Source organism: Oncorhynchus gorbuscha, linkage group LG23 (genome assembly GCF_021184085.1).
Source record: "Oncorhynchus gorbuscha isolate QuinsamMale2020 ecotype Even-year linkage group LG23, OgorEven_v1.0, whole genome shotgun sequence".
NCBI lineage: Eukaryota > Metazoa > Chordata > Actinopteri > Salmoniformes > Salmonidae > Oncorhynchus > Oncorhynchus gorbuscha.
The window spans coordinates 59,629,651-59,652,091 of record NC_060195.1 but is presented as its reverse complement, the minus strand read 5'-3'; the positions used below and the strand labels follow the sequence as shown (position 1 = coordinate 59,652,091).

The 22,441-nt window shown below is 45.4% G+C and overlaps 1 protein-coding gene across 3 annotated transcripts in view; it reads left to right on the top strand.

The window, feature by feature from the left end:
- LOC124010378 (potassium voltage-gated channel subfamily H member 7-like) overlaps positions 1–22,441 on the top strand; it is an 86,634-nt gene that overhangs the window by 21,640 nt on the left and 42,553 nt on the right. For all 3 annotated transcript variants that reach the window (XM_046322765.1, XM_046322764.1, XM_046322766.1), the window contains exon 3: positions 16,597–16,752. In XM_046322765.1, the coding sequence (XP_046178721.1) occupies positions 16,597–16,752 (156 nt within the window). The remainder of the gene's footprint in view (positions 1–16,596; positions 16,753–22,441) is intronic.

The following is a 22,441-nucleotide window of genomic DNA, read 5'->3' as shown; positions in this document are numbered from 1 at the left end:
AGCGTGTTCCGGTGCGTTTGGCCATCACTAACTATAAGTCAGCGTGTTCCGATGCGTTTGGTCATCACTAACTATAAGTCAGCGTGTTCTGGAGCGTTTGGTCATCACTAACTGTAAGTCAGCGTGTTCCGGTGCGTTTGGCCATCACTAACTGTAAGTCAGCGTGTTCTGGTGCGTTTGGTCATCACTAACTGTAAGTCAGCGTGTTCTGGTGCGTTTGGCCATCACTAACTATAAGTCAGCATGTTCTGGTGCGTTTGGCCATCACTAACTGTAAGTCAGCGTGTTCCGGTGAGTTTGGCAATCACTAACTGTAAGTCAGCGTGTTCTGGTGAGTTTGGCAATCACTAACTGTAAGTCAGTGTGTTCCGGTGTGTTTGGTCATCACTAACTGTAAGTCAGCGTGTTCCGGTGCGTTTGGTCATCACTAACTGTAAGTCAGCGTGTTCCGGTGCGTTTGGCCATCACTAACTATAAGTCAGCGTGTTCCGGTGTGTTTGGTCATCACTAACTGTAAGTCAGCGTGTTCTGGTGTGTTTGGCCATCACTAACTGTAAGTCAGAGTGTTCCGGTGTGTTTGGTCATCACTAACTGTAAGTCAGCGTGTTCCGGTGTGTTTGGTCATCACTAACTGTAAGTCAGCGTGTTCCGGTGCGTTTGGGCATCACTAACTGTAAGTCAGCGTGTTCTGGTGCATTTGGTCATCACTAACTGTAAGTCAGCGTGTTCTGGTGCGTTTGGCCATCACTAACTATAAGTCAGCATGTTCTGGTGCGTTTGGCCATCACTAACTGTAAGTCAGCGTGTTCCGGTGAGTTTGGCCATCACTAACTGTAAGTCAGCGTGTTCCGGTGCGTTTGGTCATCACTAACTGTAAGTCAATGTGTTCTGGTGCGTTTGGTCATCACTAACTGTAAGTCAGCGTGTTCCGGTGAGTTTGGTCATCACTAACTGTAAGTCAGCGTTCTCCGGTGCGTATGGCAATCACTAACTGTAAGTCAGCGTGTTCTGGTGTGTTTGGCCATCACTAACTGTAAGTCAGTGTGTTCCGGTGTGTTTGGTCATCACTAACTGTAAGTCAGCATGTTCCGGTGCGTTTGGTCATCACTAACTGTAAGTCAGCGTGTTCCGGTGAGTTTGGTCATCACTAACTATAAGTCAGCATGTTCCGGTGCGTTTGGTCATCACTAACTATAAGTCAGCGTGTTCCGGTGTGTTTGGTCATCACTAACTATAAGTCAGCGTGTTCTGGTGCGTTTGGTCATCACTCACTGTAAGTCAGCGTGTTCCGGTGCGTTTGGCCATCACTAACTGTAAGTCAGCGTGTTCCGGTGCGTTTGGTCATCACTAACTATAAGTCAGCGTGTTCCGGTGCGTTTGGCCATCACTAACTATAAGTAAGCGTGTTCCGATGCATTTGGTCATCACTAACAATAAGTCAGCGTGTTCCGATGCGTTTGGTCATCACTAACTGTAAGTCAGCGTGTTCCGGTGCGTTTGGCCATCACTAACTGTAAGTCAGCGTGTTCTGGTGCGTTTGGTCATCACTAACTGTAAGTCAGCGTGTTCCGGTGCGTTTGGCCATCACTAACTGTAAGTCAGCGTGTTCTGGTGCGTTTGGTCATCACTAACTGTAAGTCAGCGTGTTCTGGTGCGTTTGGCCATCACTAACTATAAGTCAGCATGTTCTGGTGCGTTTGGCCATCACTAACTGTAAGTCAGCGTGTTCCGGTGAGTTTGGCCATCACTAACTGTAAGTCAGCGTGTTCCGGTGCGTTTGGTCATCACTAACTGTAAGTCAATGTGTTCTGGTGCGTTTGGTCATCACTAACTGTAAGTCAGCGTGTTCCGGTGAGTTTGGTCATCACTAACTGTAAGTCAGCGTTCTCCGGTGCGTATGGCAATCAACTAACTGTAAGTCAGCGTGTTCTGGTGTGTTTGGCCATCACTAACTGTAAGTCAGTGTGTTCCGGTGTGTTTGGTCATCACTAACTGTAAGTCAGCGTGTTATGGTGCGTTTGGTCATCACTAACTGTAAGTCAGCGTGTTCCGGTGAGTTTGGTCATCACTAACTATAAGTCAGCGTGTACCGGTGTGTTTGGTCATCACTAACTGTAAGTCAGCGTTCTCCGGTGCGTATGGCAATCACTAACTGTAAGTCAGCGTGTTCTGGTGTGTTTGGCCATCACTAACTGTAAGTCAGTGTGTTCCGGTGTGTTTGGTCATCACTAACTGTAAGTCAGCGTGTTCCGGTGCGTTTGGCCATCACTAACTATAAGTCAGCGTGTTCCGGTGTGTTTGGTCATCACTAACTGTAAGTCAGCGTGTTCTGGTGTGTTTGGCCATCACTAACTGTAAGTCAGAGTGTTCCGGTGTGTTTGGTCATCACTAACTGTAAGTCAGCGTGTTCCGGTGTGTTTGGTCATCACTAACTGTAAGTCAGCGTGTTCCGGTGCGTTTGGGCATCACTAACTGTAAGTCAGCGTGTTCTGGTGCATTTGGTCATCACTAACTGTAAGTCAGCATGTTCTGGTGCGTTTGGCCATCACTAACTATAAGTCAGCATGTTCTGGTGCGTTTGGCCATCACTAACTGTAAGTCAGCGTGTTCCGGTGTGTTTGGTCATCACTAACTGTAAGTCAGCGTGTTCTGGTGCGTTTGGCCATCACTAACTATAAGTCAGCATGTTCTGGTGCGTTTGGCCATCACTAACTGTAAGTCAGCGTGTTCCGGTGAGTTTGGCCATCACTAACTGTAAGTCAGCGTGTTCCGGTGCGTTTGGTCATCACTAACTGTAAGTCAATGTGTTCTGGTGCGTTTGGTCATCACTAACTGTAAGTCAGCGTGTTCCGGTGAGTTTGGTCATCACTAACTGTAAGTCAGCGTTCTCCGGTGCGTATGGCAATCACTAACTGTAAGTCAGCGTGTTCTGGTGTGTTTGGCCATCACTAACTGTAAGTCAGTGTGTTCCGGTGTGTTTGGTCATCACTAACTGTAAGTCAGCATGTTCCGGTGCGTTTGGTCATCACTAACTGTAAGTCAGCATGTTCCGGTGAGTTTGGTCATCACTAACTATAAGTCAGCATGTTCGGTGCGTTTGGTCATCACTAACTATAAGTCAGCGTGTTCCGGTGTGTTTGGTCATCACTAACTATAAGTCAGCGTGTTCTGGTGCGTTTGGTCATCACTAACTGTAAGTCAGCGTGTTCCGGTGCGTTTGGCCATCACTAACTGTAAGTCAGCGTGTTCCGGTGCGTTTGGTCATCACTAACTATAAGTCAGCGTGTTCCGGTGCGTTTGGCCATCACTAACTATAAGTAAGCGTGTTCCGATGCATTTGGTCATCACTAACAATAAGTCAGCGTGTTCCGATGCGTTTGGTCATCACTAACTGTAAGTCAGCGTGTTCCGGTGCGTTTGGCCATCACTAACTGTAAGTCAGCGTGTTCTGGTGCGTTTGGTCATCACTAACTGTAAGTCAGCGTGTTCCGGTGCGTTTGGCCATCACTAACTGTAAGTCAGCGTGTTCTGGTGCGTTTGGTCATCACTAACTGTAAGTCAGCGTGTTCTGGTGCGTTTGGCCATCACTAACTATAAGTCAGCATGTTCTGGTGCGTTTGGCCATCACTAACTGTAAGTCAGCGTGTTCCGGTGAGTTTGGCCATCACTAACTGTAAGTCAGCGTGTTCCGGTGCGTTTGGTCATCACTAACTGTAAGTCAACGTGTTCTGGTGAGTTTGGTCATCACTAACTGTAAGTCAGCGTGTTCGGTGAGTTTGGTCATCACTAACTGTAAGTCAGCGTTCTCCGGTGCGTATGGCAATCAATAACTGTAAGTCAGCGTGTTCTGGTGTGTTTGGCCATCACTAACTGTAAGTCAGTGTGTTCCGGTGTGTTTGGTCATCACTAACTGTAAGTCAGCGTGTTACGGTGCGTTTGGTCATCACTAACTGTAAGTCAGCGTGTTCCGGTGAGTTTGGTCATCACTAACTATAAGTCAGCGTGTACCGGTGTGTTTGGTCATCACTAACTGTAAGTCAGCGTTCTCCGGTGCGTATGGCAATCACTAACTGTAAGTCAGCGTGTTCTGGTGTGTTTGGCCATCACTAACTGTAAGTCAGTGTGTTCCGGTGTGTTTGGTCATCACTAACTGTAAGTCAGCGTGTTCCGGTGCGTTTGGGCATCACTAACTATAAGTCAGCGTGTTCCGGTGTGTTTGGTCATCACTAACTGTAAGTCAGCGTGTTCTGGTGTGTTTGGCCATCACTAACTGTAAGTCAGAGTGTTCCGGTGTGTTTGGTCATCACTAACTGTAAGTCAGCGTGTTCCGGTGTGTTTGGTCATCACTAACTGTAAGTCAGCGTGTTCCGGTGCGTTTGGGCATCACTAACTGTAAGTCAGCGTGTTCTGGTGCATTTGGTCATCACTAACTGTAAGTCAGCGTGTTCTGGTGCGTTTGGCCATCACTAACTATAAGTCAGCATGTTCTGGTGCGTTTGGCCATCACTAACTGTAAGTCAGCGTGTTCCGGTGTGTTTGGTCATCACTAACTGTAAGTCAGCGTGTTACGGTGCGTTTGGTCATCACTAACTGTAAGTCAGCGTGTTCCGGTGAGTTTGGTCATCACTAACTATAAGTCAGCGTGTACCGGTGTGTTTGGTCATCACTAACTGTAAGTCAGCGTTCTCCGGTGCGTATGGCAATCACTAACTGTAAGTCAGCGTGTTCTGGTGTGTTTGGCCATCACTAACTGTAAGTCAGTGTGTTCCGGTGTGTTTGGTCATCACTAACTGTAAGTCAGCGTGTTCCGGTGCGTTTGGTCATCACTAACTGTAAGTCAGCGTGTTCCGGTGCGTTTGGCCATCACTAACTATAAGTCAGCGTGTTCCGGTGAGTTTGGTCATCACTAACTATAAGTCAGCATGTTCCGGTGCGTTTGGTCATCACTAACTATAAGTCAGCGTGTTCCGGTGTGTTTGGTCATCACTAACTATAAGTCAGCGTGTTCTGGTGCGTTTGGTCATCACTCACTGTAAGTCAGCGTGTTCCGGTGCGTTTGGCCATCACTAACTGTAAGTCAGCGTGTTCCGGTGCGTTTGGTCATCACTAACTATAAGTCAGCGTGTTCGGTGCGTTTGGCCATCACTAACTATAAGTCAGCGTGTTCCGATGCATTTGGTCATCACTAACAATAAGTCAGCGTGTTCCGGTGCGTTTGGTCATCACTAACTGTAAGTCAGCGTGTTCGGTGCGTTTGGCCATCACTAACTGTAAGTCAGCGTGTTCTGGTGCGTTTGGTCATCACTAACTGTAAGTCAGCGTGTTCCGGTGCGTTTGGCCATCACTAACTGTAAGTCAGCGTGTTCTGGTGCGTTTGGTCATCACTAACTGTAAGTCAGCGTGTTCTGGTGCGTTTGGCCATCACTAACTATAAGTCAGCATGTTCATCACTAACTATAAGTCGTTTGGCCATCACTAACTGTAAGTCAGCGTGTTCCGGTGAGTTTGGCCATCACTAACTGTAAGTCAGCGTGTTCCGGTGCGTTTGGTCATCACTAACTGTAAGTCAATGTGTTCTGGTGCGTTTGGTCATCACTAACTGTAAGTCAGCGTGTTCCGGTGAGTTTGGTCATCACTAACTGTAAGTCAGCGTTCTCCGGTGCGTATGGCAATCAATAACTGTAAGTCAGCGTGTTCTGGTGTGTTTGGCCATCACTAACTGTAAGTCAGTGTGTTCCGGTGTGTTTGGTCATCACTAACTGTAAGTCAGCGTGTTATGGTGCGTTTGGTCATCACTAACTGTAAGTCAGCGTGTTCCGGTGAGTTTGGTCATCACTAACTATAAGTCAGCGTGTACCGGTGTGTTTGGTCATCACTAACTGTAAGTCAGCGTTCTCCGGTGCGTATGGCAATCACTAACTGTAAGTCAGCGTGTTCTGGTGTGTTTGGCCATCACTAACTGTAAGTCAGTGTGTTCCGGTGTGTTTGGTCATCACTAACTGTAAGTCAGCGTGTTCCGGTGCGTTTGGCCATCACTAACTATAAGTCAGCGTGTTCCGGTGTGTTTGGTCATCACTAACTGTAAGTCAGCGTGTTCTGGTGTGTTTGGCCATCACTAACTGTAAGTCAGAGTGTTCCGGTGTGTTTGGTCATCACTAACTGTAAGTCAGCGTGTTCCGGTGTGTTTGGTCATCACTAACTGTAAGTCAGCGTGTTCCGGTGCGTTTGGCATCACTAACTGTAAGTCAGCGTGTTCTGGTGTGTTTGGTCATCACTAACTGTAAGTCAGCATGTTCTGGTGCGTTTGGCCATCACTAACTATAAGTCAGCATGTTCTGGTGCGTTTGGCCATCACTAACTGTAAGTCAGCGTGTTCGGTGTGTTTGGTCATCACTAACTGTAAGTCAGCGTGTTCTGGTGCGTTTGGCCATCACTAACTATAAGTCAGCATGTTCTGGTGCGTTTGGCCATCACTAACTGTAAGTCAGCGTGTTCCGGTGAGTTTGGCCATCACTAACTGTAAGTCAGCGTGTTCGGTGCGTTTGGTCATCACTAACTGTAAGTCAATGTGTTCTGGTGCGTTTGGTCATCACTAACTGTAAGTCAGCGTGTTCCGGTGAGTTTGGTCATCACTAACTGTAAGTCAGCGTTCTCCGGTGCGTATGGCAATCACTAACTGTAAGTCAGCGTGTTCTGGTGTGTTTGGCCATCACTAACTGTAAGTCAGTGTGTTCTGGTGCGTTTGGTCATCACTAACTGTAAGTCAGCGTGTTCCGGTGAGTTTGGTCATCACTAACTGTAAGTCAGCGTGTTCGGTGCGTTTGGCAATCACTAACTGTAAGTCAGCGTGTTCTGGTGTGTTTGGCCATCACTAACTGTAAGTCAGTGTGTTCCGGTGTGTTTGGTCATCACTAACTGTAAGTCAGCATGTTCCGGTGCGTTTGGTCATCACTAACTGTAAGTCAGCGTGTTCCGGTGAGTTTGGTCATCACTAACTATAAGTCAGCATGTTCCGGTGCGTTTGGTCATCACTAACTATAAGTCAGCGTGTTCCGGGTTTGGTCATCACTAACTATAAGTCAGCGTGTTCTGGTGCGTTTGGTCATCACTAACTGTAAGTCAGCGTGTTCCGGTGCGTTTGGCCATCACTAACTGTAAGTCAGCGTGTTCGGTGCGTTTGGTCATCACTAACTGTAAGTCAGCGTGTTCCGGTCAGCGTGTTTTGGGCATCACTAACTGTAAGTCAGCGTGTTCTGGTGCATTTGGTCATCACTAACTGTAAGTCAGCGTGTTCTGGTGCGTTTGGCCATCACTAACTATAAGTCAGCATGTTCTGGTGCGTTTGGCCATCACTAACTGTAAGTCAGCGTGTTCCGGTGAGTTTGGCCATCACTAACTGTAAGTCAGCGTGTTCCGGTGCGTTTGGTCATCACTAACTGTAAGTCAATGTGTTCTGGTGCGTTTGGTCATCACTAACTGTAAGTCAGCGTGTTCCGGTGAGTTTGGTCATCACTAACTGTAAGTCAGCGTTCTCCGGTGCGTATGGCAATCACTAACTGTAAGTCAGCGTGTTCTGGTGTGTTTGGCCATCACTAACTGTAAGTCAGTGTGTTCCGGTGTGTTTGGTCATCACTAACTGTAAGTCAGCATGTTCCGGTGCGTTTGGTCATCACTAACTGTAAGTCAGCGTGTTCCGGTGAGTTTGGTCATCACTAACTATAAGTCAGCGTGTTCCGGTGCGTTTGGTCATCACTAACTATAAGTCAGCGTGTTCCGGTGTGTTTGGTCATCACTAACTATAAGTCAGCGTGTTCCGGTGCGTTTGGTCATCACTAACTATAAGTCAGCGTGTTCCGGTGCGTTTGGTCATCACTAACTATAAGTCAGCGTGTTCCGGTGTGTTTGGTCATCACTAACTATAAGTCAGCATGTTCTGGTGCGTTTGGCCATCACTAACTGTAAGTCAGCGTGTTCCGGTGAGTTTGGCCATCACTAACTGTAAGTCAGCGTTCTCCGGGGCGTTTGGTCATCACTAACTGTAAGTCAACGTGTTCTGCTGCGTTTGGTCATCACTAACTGTAAGTCAGCGTGTTCCGGTGCGTTTGGTCATCACTAACTGTAAGTCAGCGTGTTCCGGTGAGTTTGGTCATCACTAACTATAAGTCAGCGTGTTCCGGTGTGTTTGGTCATCACTAACTGTAAGTCAGCGTTCTCCGGTGCGTATGGCAATCACCAACTGTAAGTCAGCGTGTTCTGGTGTGTTTGGCCATCACTAACTGTAAGTCAGTGTGTTCCGGTGTGTTTGGTCATCACTAACTGTAAGTCAGCGTGTTCCGGTGCGTTTGGTCATCACTAACTGTAAGTCAGCGTGTTCCGGTGCGTTTGGCCATCACTAACTATAAGTCAGCGTGTTCCGGTGTGTTTGGTCATCACTAACTGTAAGTCAGCGTGTTCTGGTGCGTTTGGCCATCACTAACTGTAAGTCAGCATGTTCTGGTGCGTTTGGCCATCACTAACTGTAAGTCAGCGTGTTCCGGTGAGTTTGGCCATCACTAACTGTAAGTCAGCGTGTTCCGGTGCGTTTGGTCATCACTAACTGTAAGTCAGCGTGTTCCGGTGAGTTTGGTCATCACTAACTGTAAGTCAGCGTTCTCCGGTGCGTATGGCAATCACTAACTGTAAGTCAGCGTGTTCTGGTGTGTTTGGCCATCACTAACTGTAAGTCAGTGTGTTCCGGTGTGTTTGGTTATCACTAACTGTAAGTCAGCGTGTTACGGTGCGTTTGGTCATCACTAACTGTAAGTCAGCGTGTTCCGGTGAGTTTGGTCATCACTAACTACAAGTCAGCGTGTACCGGTGTGTTTGGTCATCACTAACTGTAAGTCAGCGTTCTCCGGTGCGTATGGCAATCACTAACTGTAAGTCAGCGTGTTCTGGTGTGTTTGGCCATCACTAACTGTAAGTCAGTGTGTTCCGGTGTGTTTGGTCATCACTAACTGTAAGTCAGCGTGTTCCGGTGCGTTTGGTCATCACTAACTGTAAGTCAGCGTGTTCCGGTGCGTTTGGTCATCACTAACTGTAAGTCAGCGTGTTCCGGTGCGTTTGGCCATCACTAACTATAAGTCAGCGTGTTCCGGTGCGTTTGGTCATCACTAACTATACGTCAGCGTGTTCCGGTGCGTTTGGTCATTACTAACTATAAGTCAGCGTGTTCCGGTGTGTTTGGTCATCACTAACTGTAAGTCAGCGTGTTCCAGTGCGTTTGGTCATCACTAACTATAAGTCAGCGTGTTCTGGTGCGTTTGGCCATCACTAACTGTAAGTCAGCGTGTTCTGGTGCGTTTGGTCATCACTAAATATAAGTCAGCATGTTCCGGTGCGTTTGGTCATCACTAACTGTAAGTCAGCGTGTTCCGGTGCGTTTGGCCATCACTAACTATAAGTCAGCGTGTCCCGGTGCGTTTGGTCATCACTAACTGTAAGTCAGCGTGTTCCGGTGCGTTTGGTCATCACTAACTGTAAGTCAGCGTGTTCCGGTGAGTTTGGCCATCACTAACTGTAAGTCAGCGTGTTCTGGTGCGTTTGGTCATCACTAACTATAAGTCAGCGTGTTCTGGTGCGTTTGGTCATCACTAACTATAAGTCAGCGTGTTCTGGTGAGTTTGGCCATCACTAACTGTAAGTCAGCGTGTTCCGGTGCGTTTGGTCATCACTAACTATAAGTCAGCGTGTTCCGGTGCGTTTGGTCATCACTAACTATAAGTCAGCGTGTTCCGGTGCGTTTGGTCATCACTAACTATAAGTCAGCGTGTTCCGGTGAGTTTGACCATCACTAACTGTAAGTCAGCGTGTTCCGGTGAGTTTGGCCATCACTAACTGTAAGTCAGCGTTCTCCGGTGCGTTTGGCCATCACTAACTGTAAGTCAGCGTTCTCCGGTGCGTTTGGTCACCGCTAACTATAAGTCAGCGTGTTCCGGTGCGTTTGGTTATCGCTAACTATAAGTGAGCGTGTTCCGGTGCGTTTGGTCATCGCTAACTATAAGTCGGCGTGTTCCGGTGCGTTTGGTCATCGCTAACTATAAGTCAGCGTGTTCCGGTGCGTTTGGTCATCGCTAACTATAAGTCAGCGTGTTCCGGTGCGTTTAGTCATTACTAACTATAAGTCAGCGTGTTCCGGTGTGTTTGGTCATCACTAACTATAAGTCAGCGTGTTCCGGTGCGTTTGGTCATCACTAACTATAAGTCAGCGTGTTCAGGTGCGTTTGGTCATCACTAACTATAAGTCAGCGTGTTCCGGTGCGTTTGGTCATCACTAACTATAAGTCAGCGTGTTCCGGTGCGTTTGGTCATCACTAACTATAAGTCAGCGTGTTCCGGTGCGTTTGGTCATCACTAACTGTAAGTCAGCGTGTTCCGGTGCGTTTGGTCATCACTAACTATAAGTCAGCGTGTTCCGGTGCGTTTGGTCATCACTAACTGTAAGTCAGCGTGTTCCGGTGCGTTTGGTCATCACTAACTATAAGTCAGCGTGTTCCGGTGCGTTTGGTCATCACTAACTATAAGTCAGCGTGTTCCGGTGCGTTTGGTCATCACTAACTATAAGTCAGCGTATTCCGGTGCGTTTGGTCATCACTAACTATAAGTCAGCGTGTTCGGTGCGTTTGGTCATCACTAACTATAAGTCAGCGTGTTCCGGTGCGTTTGGTCATCACTAACTATAAGTCAGCGTGTTCCGGTGCGTTTGGTCATCACTAACTATAAGTCAGCGTGTTCCGGTGCGTTTGGTCATCACTAACTATAAGTCAGCGTGTTCCGGTGCGTTTGGTCATCACTAACTATAAGTCAGCGTGTTCCGGTGCGTTTGGTCATCACTAACTGTAAGTCAGCGTGTTCCGGTGCGTTTGGTCATCACTAACTATAAGTCAGCGTGTTCCGGTGCGTTTGGTCATCACTAACTATAAGTCAGCGTGTTCCGGTGCGTTTGGTCATCACTAACTATAAGTCAGCGTGATCCGGTGCGTTTGGTCATCACTACCTATAAGTCAGCATGTTCCGGTGCGTTTGGTCATCACTAACTATAAGTCAGCGTGTTCCGGTGCGTTTGGTCATCACTAACTGTAAGTCAGCGTGTTCCGGTGCGTTTGGTCATCACTAACTGTAAGTCAGCGTGTTCCGGTGAGTTTGGCCATCACTAACTATAAGTCAGCGTGTTCTGGTGCGTTTGGTCATCACTAACTATAAGTCAGCGTGTTCCGGTGAGTTTGGCCATCACTAACTGTAAGTCAGCGTGTTCCGGTGCGTTTGGTCATCACTAACTATAAGTCAGCGTGTTCCGGTGCGTTTGGTCATCACTAACTATAAGTCAGCGTGTTCCGGTGCGTTTGGTCATCACTAACTATAAGTCAGCGTGTTCCGGTGAGTTTGGCCATCACTAACTGTAAGTCAGCGTGTTCCGGTGAGTTTGGCCATCACTAACTGTAAGTCAGCGTTCTCCGGTGCGTTTGGTCACCGCTAACTATAAGTCAGCGTGTTCCGGTGCGTTTGGTTATCGCTAACTATAAGTGAGCGTGTTCCGGTGCGTTTGGTCATCACTAACTATAAGTCGGCGTGTTCCAGTGCGTTTGGTCATCGCTAACTATAAGTCAGCGTGTTCCAGTGCGTTTGGTCATCGCTAACTATAAGTCAGCGTGTTCCGGTGCGTTTGGTCATCACTAACTATAAGTCAGCGTGTTCCGGTGCGTTTGGTCATCACTAACTATAAGTCAGCGTGTTCCGGTGCGTTTGGTCATCACTAACTATAAGTCAGCGTGTTCCGGTGCGTTTGGTCATCACTAACTATAAGTCAGCGTGTTCCGGTGCGTTTGGTCATCACTAACTATAAGTCAGCGTGTTCCGGTGCGTTTGGTCATCACTAACTGTAAGTCAGCGTGTTCCGGTGCGTTTGGTCATCACTAACTATAAGTCAGCGTGTTCCGGTGCGTTTGGTCATCACTAACTATAAGTCAGCGTGTTCCGGTGCGTTTGGTCATCACTAACTATAAGTCAGCGTGATCCGGTGCGTTTGGTCATCACTACCTATAAGTCAGCATGTTCCGGTGCGTTTGGTCATCACTAACTATAAGTCAGCGTGTTCCGGTGCGTTTGGTCATCACTAACTATAAGTCAGCGTGATCCGGTGCGTTTGGTCATCACTAACTATAAGTCAGCATGTTCCGGTGCGTTTGGTCATCAATAACCTTGGAGAGGAAATAACAAAGGACGTCTATTAGGCTTTCAGCCCCCTTCTCTGACTCAGTAGAGGAGAGAGATTATAGGGGGGGGGGAGGACGTGAAGTCATTCAAATGCTAAATCATTACTTGAATCCCCAAAAATATGTTGATGTTCTTTTTAAGTAAACAAGATCGATTGAATTCTACTATATTAAGTTTTCAATACCACGGTTGTATGCTGCTGTATAGTGAAATTCCCACTAGGTACAACACTGTAAAGACCAGCGCCCATTTTCACAACACGATTGGACAGACAGAGAGGACCTGATCGTAGATCAGCGCTCCTACTCTGAGACGCTTCATGAATACATGCCCATGTCTTCCTCAGTGATGTATTGTATTTACAGACAGAGAGAACCTGATCGTAGATCAGCGCTCCTACTCTGAGACGCTTCATGAATACAGGCCCATGTCTTCCTCAGTGATGTATTGTGTTTACAGACAGAGAGGACCTGATCGTAGATCAGCGCTCCTACTCTGAGACGCTTCATGAATACAGGCCCATGTCTTCCTCAGTGATGTATTGTATTTACAGACAGAGAGGACCTGATCTTAGATCAGCCAGCGCTCCTACTCTGAGACGCTTCATGAATACAGGCCCATGTCTTCCTCAGTGATGTATTGTGTTTACAGGTGTGTTCTCCCATTACACAGCACCATGTAAATCAGCTTCATCATGGCCTATTACATTTAGCTGGACAGGGAACATCTACCTAATTAATGCCACTGGTAGGCTGTGTGTGTGTGTGTGTGTGTGTGTGTGTGTGTGTGTGTGTGTGTGTGTGTGTGTGTGTGTGTGTGTGTGTGTGTGTGTGTGTGTGTGTGTGTGTGTGTGTGTGTGTGTGTGTGTGTGTGTGTGTGTGTGTGTGTGTGTGTGTGTGTCAGATCTGCTGTTGAGACTGAATATGCAGGCGGACAGGCAGAAATTAGCATCAGCACCTGCAGGGATCGTTTGATCAGTCTGTTTATAATACATCAGGTGTCCTGCTGAAGAGAGGCTGGGTAGGTGGTCATCTCATTTCTCACATCACAGAGAGGGAGGTAGATAGGGCTGGGAAAGGAAGAGGGACAGAGCGAGACAGACAGACGGACGGACAGACATTTGTACCCCGTGATTGATATGGGATTTCTGCGGTGCTACATATGGGATTGCTCCATTCATGACTCCTTCGTGATAATAACTCTCATTTGAATAATTTGAATTTGAGAGAGATTGATTCAACCCACACACGCCGCAACACAGAATCACACTCAGACACACACAGAAGCACTCCCACATGCAAAGGCAGACATGCAAATCTAGTGTCACCAAGGTCAGTCCAGATTACACGATGTAATGTTTATAAAGCACCATCATTATCATCACACACAACTCCACCATCCCTCCACCTTCATAACACACACACCCCAGCCTCCATAACATCCCAGCCTCCACATACATCCCAGCCTCCACATACACCCCAGCCTCCATAACACCCCATCCACCACATACATCCCAGCCTCCACATACATCCCAGCCTCCACATACACCCCAGCCTCCACATACATCCCAGCCTCCACATACATCCCAGCTTCCATACACACCCCAGCCTCCACACACACCCCAGATTCCACATACACCCCAGCCTCCACACACACACCCATGCCTCTACACACACCCATGCCTCTACACACACCCCAGCTCCACACACACCCCAGCCTCTATACACACCCCAGCCTCCATACACACCCCAGCCTCCATACACACCCCAGCATCCATACACACCCCAGCCTCTATACACACCACAGCCTCCATACACACCACAGCCTCCATACACACCCAGCCTAAATACACACCCCAGGCTCCATAAACGGTGTCAGGGTAGCCTAGTGGTTAGAGCCTTGGACTAGTAACCGAAAGGTTGCAAGTTCGAATCCCCGAGCTGACAAGGTACAAATCTGTCGTTCTGCCCCTGAACAGGCAGTTAACCCACTGTTTCTAGGCCGTCATTGAAAATAAGAATTTGTTCTTAACTGACTTGCCTAGTAAAATAAATAAAAAATAAAAATAAATAAACACCCCAGCCTCCATACTCACCCCAGCCTCCATACACACCCCAGCCTCCATACACACCCCAGCCTCCATACACACCCCAGCCTCCATACACACCCCAGCCTCCATACACACCCCAGCCTCCATACACACCCCAGCTTCCATACACACCCCAGCCTCCATACACACCCCAGCCTCCATACACACCCCAGCCTCCATACACACCCCAGCCTCCATACACACCCCAGCTTCCATACACACCCCAGCTTCCATACACACCCAGCTTCCATACACACCAGTCTCCATAAACACCACAGCCTCCATACACGGCTCTGCACACCCATAACAAGTCATTCTACTTCCTACAGCATAGTAATTGCTGAATAATTGATGTTGATAGATTCAGACAGATACATGTTGTCATACACACACACAAAACACACACACACACACACACACACACACACAAACACACACACTGAGGTATACACACAGGTTTACATTGACAGAGCTGAAGAACACTGTGGAGGTGTAGGGGGTAGCTAGAAGGATAGGGTAAAGGGTTGTAGGGTATAGTAGTAGTAGGGGGGTTGCTGTTGTGGTGGTGGATTAGCAATTTATTTAACTGGTTTGTGGCAGAGCGTCAGAGCACCGTGAAATTCAACTGTTTGGCGAAGAATTCAGTCGCTAAGAACCCAACTCTTAAGTCTTGGATTTTGCTCTGTATATTTCTAATATTGTAGGGGTTTACTGGACTGGTTTTGGCCCTCTGGATTCATTTATACTGTACAAACTCTACCTGCCGATATAACACAAAGGTTGTGTAGTAAATCCTTCCCTTAAGCTTAAATTGCAAAATGCTTCTCTTGATCTCTGTCCCCCTGCTCCAGTGGGTTATTCTAATGTGGATATAGTGCAGCCCTGCATGTGTTTCCCCTTTCATTTATGGCTCTGTCCAATATTGCTGGCACTGATATATTATTAGGGCCTAGAGAATTCTGGGGCCCCAAATAGAATCATGAAGCCCCAGTGAGGGGAGAACAATTGGATGGTTGGTTGGTCGCTGGTGTTGATGTTTGGTGATACAGACAGGAGAGCACAGGGACTGGTGGCAATGTGTGTGTGCGGGTGTTTCTTGGTAGTGTGCTTGCTTGCATTTGTGTGTGTGTGTGTGTGTGTGTGTGTGTGTGTGTGTGTGTGTGTGTGTGTGTGCGTTTTGTAGCTCAGTTGGTAGAGCATGGTGCTTGCAGCACCAGGTTTGTGGGTTCGATTCCCATGGGGGACCAGTACGTAAAAAGTATTAAATGTGTGTGTTTCCTGGTGGTAATGTGTGTTTTTCATGGTGTAAAACTGGCAGGGCTGGTTGTCCCGTGGGACCATGCCGAGCTATTAATAGGCTGGCGGTGACAGCAGGACTTTGATCTGCGTGAGAGAGAAGCACTTTAAGAGAAGAGATGCCATGTGATCTATATATAAAACATACGCCTGTGACAGAGGCCATCACAGTAATGACAGAGATTCCATTGTAGGCAGAGGATACGTTGAACATAATCTAGTTGTCTTCACTCTCATCTCGCAGTGTCCCTCATTCATTTTGACACAGTGACCAATGCAAGCGTACATGTCCTGCATGGCTTATCATTTGCAATGCACATTCAGGGTTTACAGTGTGCTTGAAATACACCTGTGGGACTATTTTAGTGTTGTTGTCTGCTATTTCAGTCGCAATATAACCCAGAGTGTTTGAAGTGCATCGTTTTCCTTTTTCATACGGGATGCGCCGCCATATCCCGCCCACTGGGCTTCGATCACAAACCACCGCTAACTCTGGGGGCCCATGCTGCCTTGTGATGAATGTGGAACATTAACATATGTTAATTACACTTTAAAGGGTGACGTGGTCTCATTTATTTGAGTCCCGTCGATGACTTGAATGTCATTAATGAGACAGGGATTAGGCTGATTGCAGTGAACCATAATTGGTGTTAAGGCAATCCATTTTGAGGGGTTTTAGTTATCGCCTATCCACAGGAAGGGACTAAGAATTAGGGCGGAAGACTGAACGCATTTGACAATGAGAATCTCTTAGGATAGTACAATGTTAACAATAAGAATGTTTTGTTCAGCCTCAGCACACTGCTGATAATAAAGGATTTAATTCATATAGGGCTTCTTACTAAATACCTTTAGGTTGGAAAAACACAATGTTTCCCAAATGAGGACATTTTTATAAAGATGTATAGACATATTGACCTTTCCCTTCTGTTCTATTTTTCCTGTTTCCTGTCCCGTAGGCTCTGACTTCCTATGTAACACCCACATCATCCCAGTGAAGAACGAGGAGGGCATGGTCATGATGTTCATCCTCAACTTTGACTACATCCTAGAGGAGGACAGCAGTGACTCTCTGGAGGGACTCAACCACACGTCTCCTGCCAAAGCTGAGCCAAGTGAGTAACCCGTCAACGCCTGAGCTTTAGCCAAAACCCTACATTCTAATGAAACCTTACCAGAAAAGGGACTGAATGTCTCCGTTTTCTACACAGAGTGTAGTGGCTGTACAGTAGTAACACAATATTATATCGTGAGGAAAACTGAACAATGGAATGGAGCTTTAGTCTTTCAAGTCTTTCAAGTTCCCTTAATGAGTACAGTTTCATACCGTTTCCCCTTGGCCATTTTAAAGCCAGGTGCTGAAGCCGGTACGCGAGTATGCAAAATAAATGTTTTATAATAAAACAGAACAAATTAGCCTTCTTCTGTATGCCTATATCTGTATAGCAGATGCAGTAGCCTATCTGACAAGTATAAAGAATTGCATCTCTCTCGCTCTCACTCTTATATTTATTTGTGTAATATTCATATCAAACAGTGGACACCTAAGCCAATAGGCTTTATGCATTCAATGCCCTGATGCATTAGTGCTCAAATCTCTGACAGCTGAACCGTGAGGTGGACAATTGTTGTGTTTAGGAAAGTAAAAACCAATAAAACAATAGGCTATAATGTTTTTCATATGCTACACATCGAAACACAAGGAATAGTGTTTTTGTAATATGTTATAGGCTGTTTTTAAGGACATGTAAATGTAGCTCATTTGTCCAATATCCCTTGTTTATTGATGGTGCTGGCTGAGTGGGTGGATGCCCTAATCGGTCACGCACCCAATGCAAATGATTGACCAGTGAATATATCAAACGTCCAATAAGTTAAAATCTTCCCAGTCACTTGTCCGGCGCAAGATTTTCCTAACGGAAACCCTGATATACAGTGCCTCCGGAAAATATTCAGACACCTGGACTTTTTCCACATTTTGTTAGGTTACAGCCTTATTCTAAAAACAAATGAATGCTAATTTATTCAAAATTTTAAAAAACAGAAATATCACATTTACATAAGTATTCAGATCCTTTACTAAGTACTTTGTTGAAGCACCTTTGGCTGTGATAACAGCCTCAAGTCTGCTTAAGTATGATGCTACAAACATGGCACACCAGTATTTGGGGAGTTTCTCCCATTCTTCTCTGCAGATCCTCTCAAGCTCTGTCAGGTTGGATGGGGAGCTTTGCTGCCCAGCTATTTCCAGGTCTCTCCAGAGATGTTAGATTGGGTTCAATTCCGCGCTCTGGCTGGGCCACTCAAGGAGATTCAGAGACTTGTCCCGAAGCCCCTCCTGTGTTGTCTTGGTTGTGTGCTTAGGGTCATTGTCCTGTTGGAAGGTGAAACTTCGTCCCAGTCTGAGGTCCTGAGCACTTTGGAGCATTAAGGCTCTATCTGTACTTTGCTCTGTTCATCTTTGCCTCGATCCTGACTAGTCTCCCAGTCCCTGCTGCTGAAAAACATCAACCCAGCATGATGCTGCCACCACCATGCTTCACCGTAGGGATGGTGACAGGTTTCCTCCATGTGTGAAGCTTTGTCATTCAGGCCAAAGAGTCCAATCTTGGTTTCATCAGACCAGAGAATCGTGTTTCTCATGGTATGAGAGTCTTTAGGTACCTTTTGGCAAACTCCAAGTGAGATGACATGAGCCTTTTACTGAGGAGTGGCTACCATCTGGCCAATCTACCATAAAGGCCTAATTAGTGGAGTGCTGCAGAGATGTTTGTCCTTCTAGAAGGTTATATTATCTCCACAGAGGAATTCTAAAGCTCTGTCAGAGTGACCATCGGGTTCTTGGTCACTACCCTGACCAAGAACCTTCTCCCCCGAGATTGCTCAGTTTCGCGTCCAGGTCTAGGAAGAGTCTTGGTGGTTCCTAACCTCTTCCACTTATGAATGATGGAGGCCACATGCAGAAATGTTTTGGTACCCTTCCCCTGATCTTTGCCTAGACAAAATTCTGTCTTAGAGCTCTACGGGCAATTCCTTCGACCTCATGGCTTGGTTTTTGCTCTGACATGCACTGTCAACTGAAGGACCTTATATAGACAGGTGTGTGCCTTTTCAAATAATGTCCAATCCATTGAATTTACCACAGGTGCACTCTAATCAAGGTGTAGCAACATCTCAAGGAGAATCAATGGAAAGATGATTCACCTGAGCTCAATTTCGAGTCTCATAGAAAAGGGTTTGAATACTTATGTAAAGGTATTTGTTATTTATTTTTAATACATTTGCTAAAATTTCTAAAAACCTGCATTTGCTTTGTCATTATGGGGTATTGTGTGTAGATTTTGTTTAATCCATTTTAGAAAAAGGCTGTAATGTAACATTTGGAAAAAGTCAAGGAGTCTGAATACTTTCCAAAGGTACTGTATAGTGTATATATATAGTACAGGCTACAATAGAATGCTACATAAACTCTCCAGTGACACTGACTCGTCCAATGATGAAGATTAAGCATTGGCTACTCATCTGTGATGGCCCATGTGCTCTTACCTATATTACCTATCTCAGTTAAGCTACTTACAGGGCTGTTTGCTCAGAATTGCTTAAAAGCTGTTGAAAATGTTTTTTTGTTAGCTTCTAATTAGTCTTCTCTTTTCAGCAGTAGGCATTTGATTTGGAAATGGTTGGCTTGCGTTTTTCTCGTGTTTGTATTTTGAAGTTTGCAAAAGGCAAACTGACAGCTGCAACCAATCATAAAAATATCATCCGTAGATAGCAGTTCCCATTCAAGTCAGCTCTGGCAGCCATTGCTTGTGTACTCATGAGTTTAACAGTCAAGTGCCAGGATTAGAGGTTCCAAAATCCTTCAAAGGACTATTATCTATGGCCACAACGCAACAAGCTGTTCTTTATTTGGTGTGCGTGCAGCCCAAATTTCAGCCTTCCCAGCTGTAAGTGCTTGTAATAAAATGTAAATCCCCAGCTATTTTTTTAGATGCTGTTGATCCTCTGTAGCTATGTCATGCTCTCTAGTATTTTGATTTATTTTATGTACAGTTGAAGTCGGAAGTTTACATACACTTAGGTTGCAGTCATTAAAACTCGTTTTTCAACCACTCCACAAATGTCTTGTTAACAATCTGTAGTTTTGGCAAGTCGGTTCGGACATCTACTTTGTGCATGACAGAAGTAAATATTCCAACCAATTGTTTACAGACAGATTAATTCACTTATAATTCACTGTATCATAATTCCAGTGGGTCAGAAGTTTACATACACTAAGTTGACTGTGCCTTTAAACAGCTTGGACTGATAGACTAATTGACATCATTTGAGTCAATTGGAGGTGTACCTGTGGATATATTTCAAGGCCTACCTTCAAACGCAATGCCTCTTTGCTTGACATCATGGGGAAATCAAAATAAATCAGCCAAGACCTCAGAAAAATACATGTAGACCTCCACAAGTCTGATTCATCCTTGGGAGCAATTTCCAAATGCCTGAAGGTACCACGTTCATCTGTACCAACAATAGTATGCAAGTACAAACACCATGGGACCACGCAGCTGTCATACTGCTCAGGAAGGAGACACGTTCTGTCTCCTAGAGATGAACGTACTTTGGTGCGAAATGTGCAAATCAGTTCCAGAACAACAGCCTTGTGAAGATGCTGGAGGAAACAGGTACAAAAGTCCTATATTGACGTAACCTGAAAGGCTGCTCAGCAAGGAAGAAGCCACTGCTCCAAAACCACCATAAAAACACAAGACTACAGTTTGCAACCGCACATGGGGACAAAGATCATACTTTTTGGAGAGATGTCCTCTTGTCTGATGAAACAAAAATTGAACTGTTTGGCCATAATGACCATCGTTATGTTTGGAGGAAACAGGGGATGCTTACAAGCCGAAGAACACCATCCCAACCGTGAAGCATGGGGGTGGCAGCATTATGTTGTGTGGGTGTTTGGCTGCAGGAGGGACTGGTGCACATTACAAAATAAACGGCATCATGAGGCAAGAAATGATGTCGATATATTGAAGCAACATCTCAAGACATCAGTCAGGAAGTTAAAGCTTGGTCACAAATGGGTTTCTAAATGGACAATGACCCCAAACATACTTCCAAAGTTGTGGCAAAATGGCATGAGGACAACAAAGTCAAGGTATTGGAGTGGCCATCACTAAGCCCTGACCTTAATCCTATAGATAATTTGTGGGCAGAACTGAAAAAGTGTGTGCGAGCAAGGAGGCCTAAAAACCTGACTCAGTTACACCAGCTCTGTCAGGAGGAATGAGCCAAAATTCACCCAACTTATTGTGGGAAGCTTGTGGAAGGCTACCCGAAACGTTTGACCCAAGTTAATCAATTTAAAGGCAATTCTACCGAATACTAATTGAGTGTATGTAAACTTCTGACCCACTGAGAATGTGATGAAAGAAATAACAGCTCAAATAAATAATTCTCTCTTCTATTATTATTTTCACATTCTAAAATAAAGTGGTGATCCTATCTGACCTAAAACAAAGTTTTACTTGGATTAAATGTTTAAATGAGTTTAAATATATTTTGCTATGGTGTATGTAAACTTCCAACTTCAACTGTATGTCAGTTTAGACAGGAAAAATATAATTTTGTCTAAAAAGTATTTTTTATAGTGGCTATGCTTATAAGGGTCAGACTCCCAGTTCCTCAAAAGCACCTCTGCCGAAAATGCGGAATGGGCAATCCCATGATTGAATGGGGTATGAATAAAATACAATTCAGGCCTATCTGAATTTCTAAACAGCCTGGCAGTGTGAATTCGGCTGTCAGACTGATTAATTTACAAGGTGAATCCTGCTCTGGTCACCTACCTTGGCTCTCTCCTTCTCTCAAAGCCTCTTTTAAACTGGTACAGGGAAAGGATCGTTTTGCATTTTGGCGATTTTAGGTTGGAACTTTTAGCCCTTGTACATTTCAGGACATCATTTTTACCACATTCTTTCAGAGGAATTGTTCCTGTTCCTCTGTTAGCAGATAGATGATGGCCATCTATGACTCATAGCAGTCCTTGCATAATTAAAGACCACAATTAGACCTGGTCCAATACAGAACTCTGCATTGCATCAGAGAACATTCAGATGATGAAAGTGTTCTTGGTAGAGCAATTCATTGAGGGTTCTAGGTAGAACCATATACAGAGGGTTCTATGAATACACCACACCAAAAGGGGTTCCCCAGTGGAAGCAAGCTGAAAAACCCTATACAGTTCTTACGTACAACCTTTTTTCTAGGAGTCAGCCATAATTGATAAATAACAGTAGACTGGTGTCGATAGTAACAAGGTTATCATTGCACTGTGAACCTGCGGAACATGTGTGATTGGTGATTAGTGGGAGAAAAGGGACCTGGCTATTAGCCAGGAGTATTCAGACACCTTGGATTTCTTCAAATTGTATTGTGTTACAACGTGGGATTAAAATTGATTTAATTTTCATTTTTCTTCAACAATACACACAAAATACTCTGTAATGTCAAAGTGTAAGAACTGTTATATATATATATATTTTTTTAGATGAACAAAAAAATCAATAAAATGTTTATAGTGAAATTCTTACTTACAAGCCCTTAACCAACAATGTAGTTTTAAGAAAAATAAGTATTAAGAAAGTATTTACTAAATAAATGGAAGAAAAAAGACAAAAACAAATGATTAAAAAATATATATAAAAGAGCAACAATAAAATATCAGTAACAAGGCTATATACAGAGGCAATTGAGGTAATATGTACATGTAGGTAGAGGTAAAGTGACTATACATAGAAA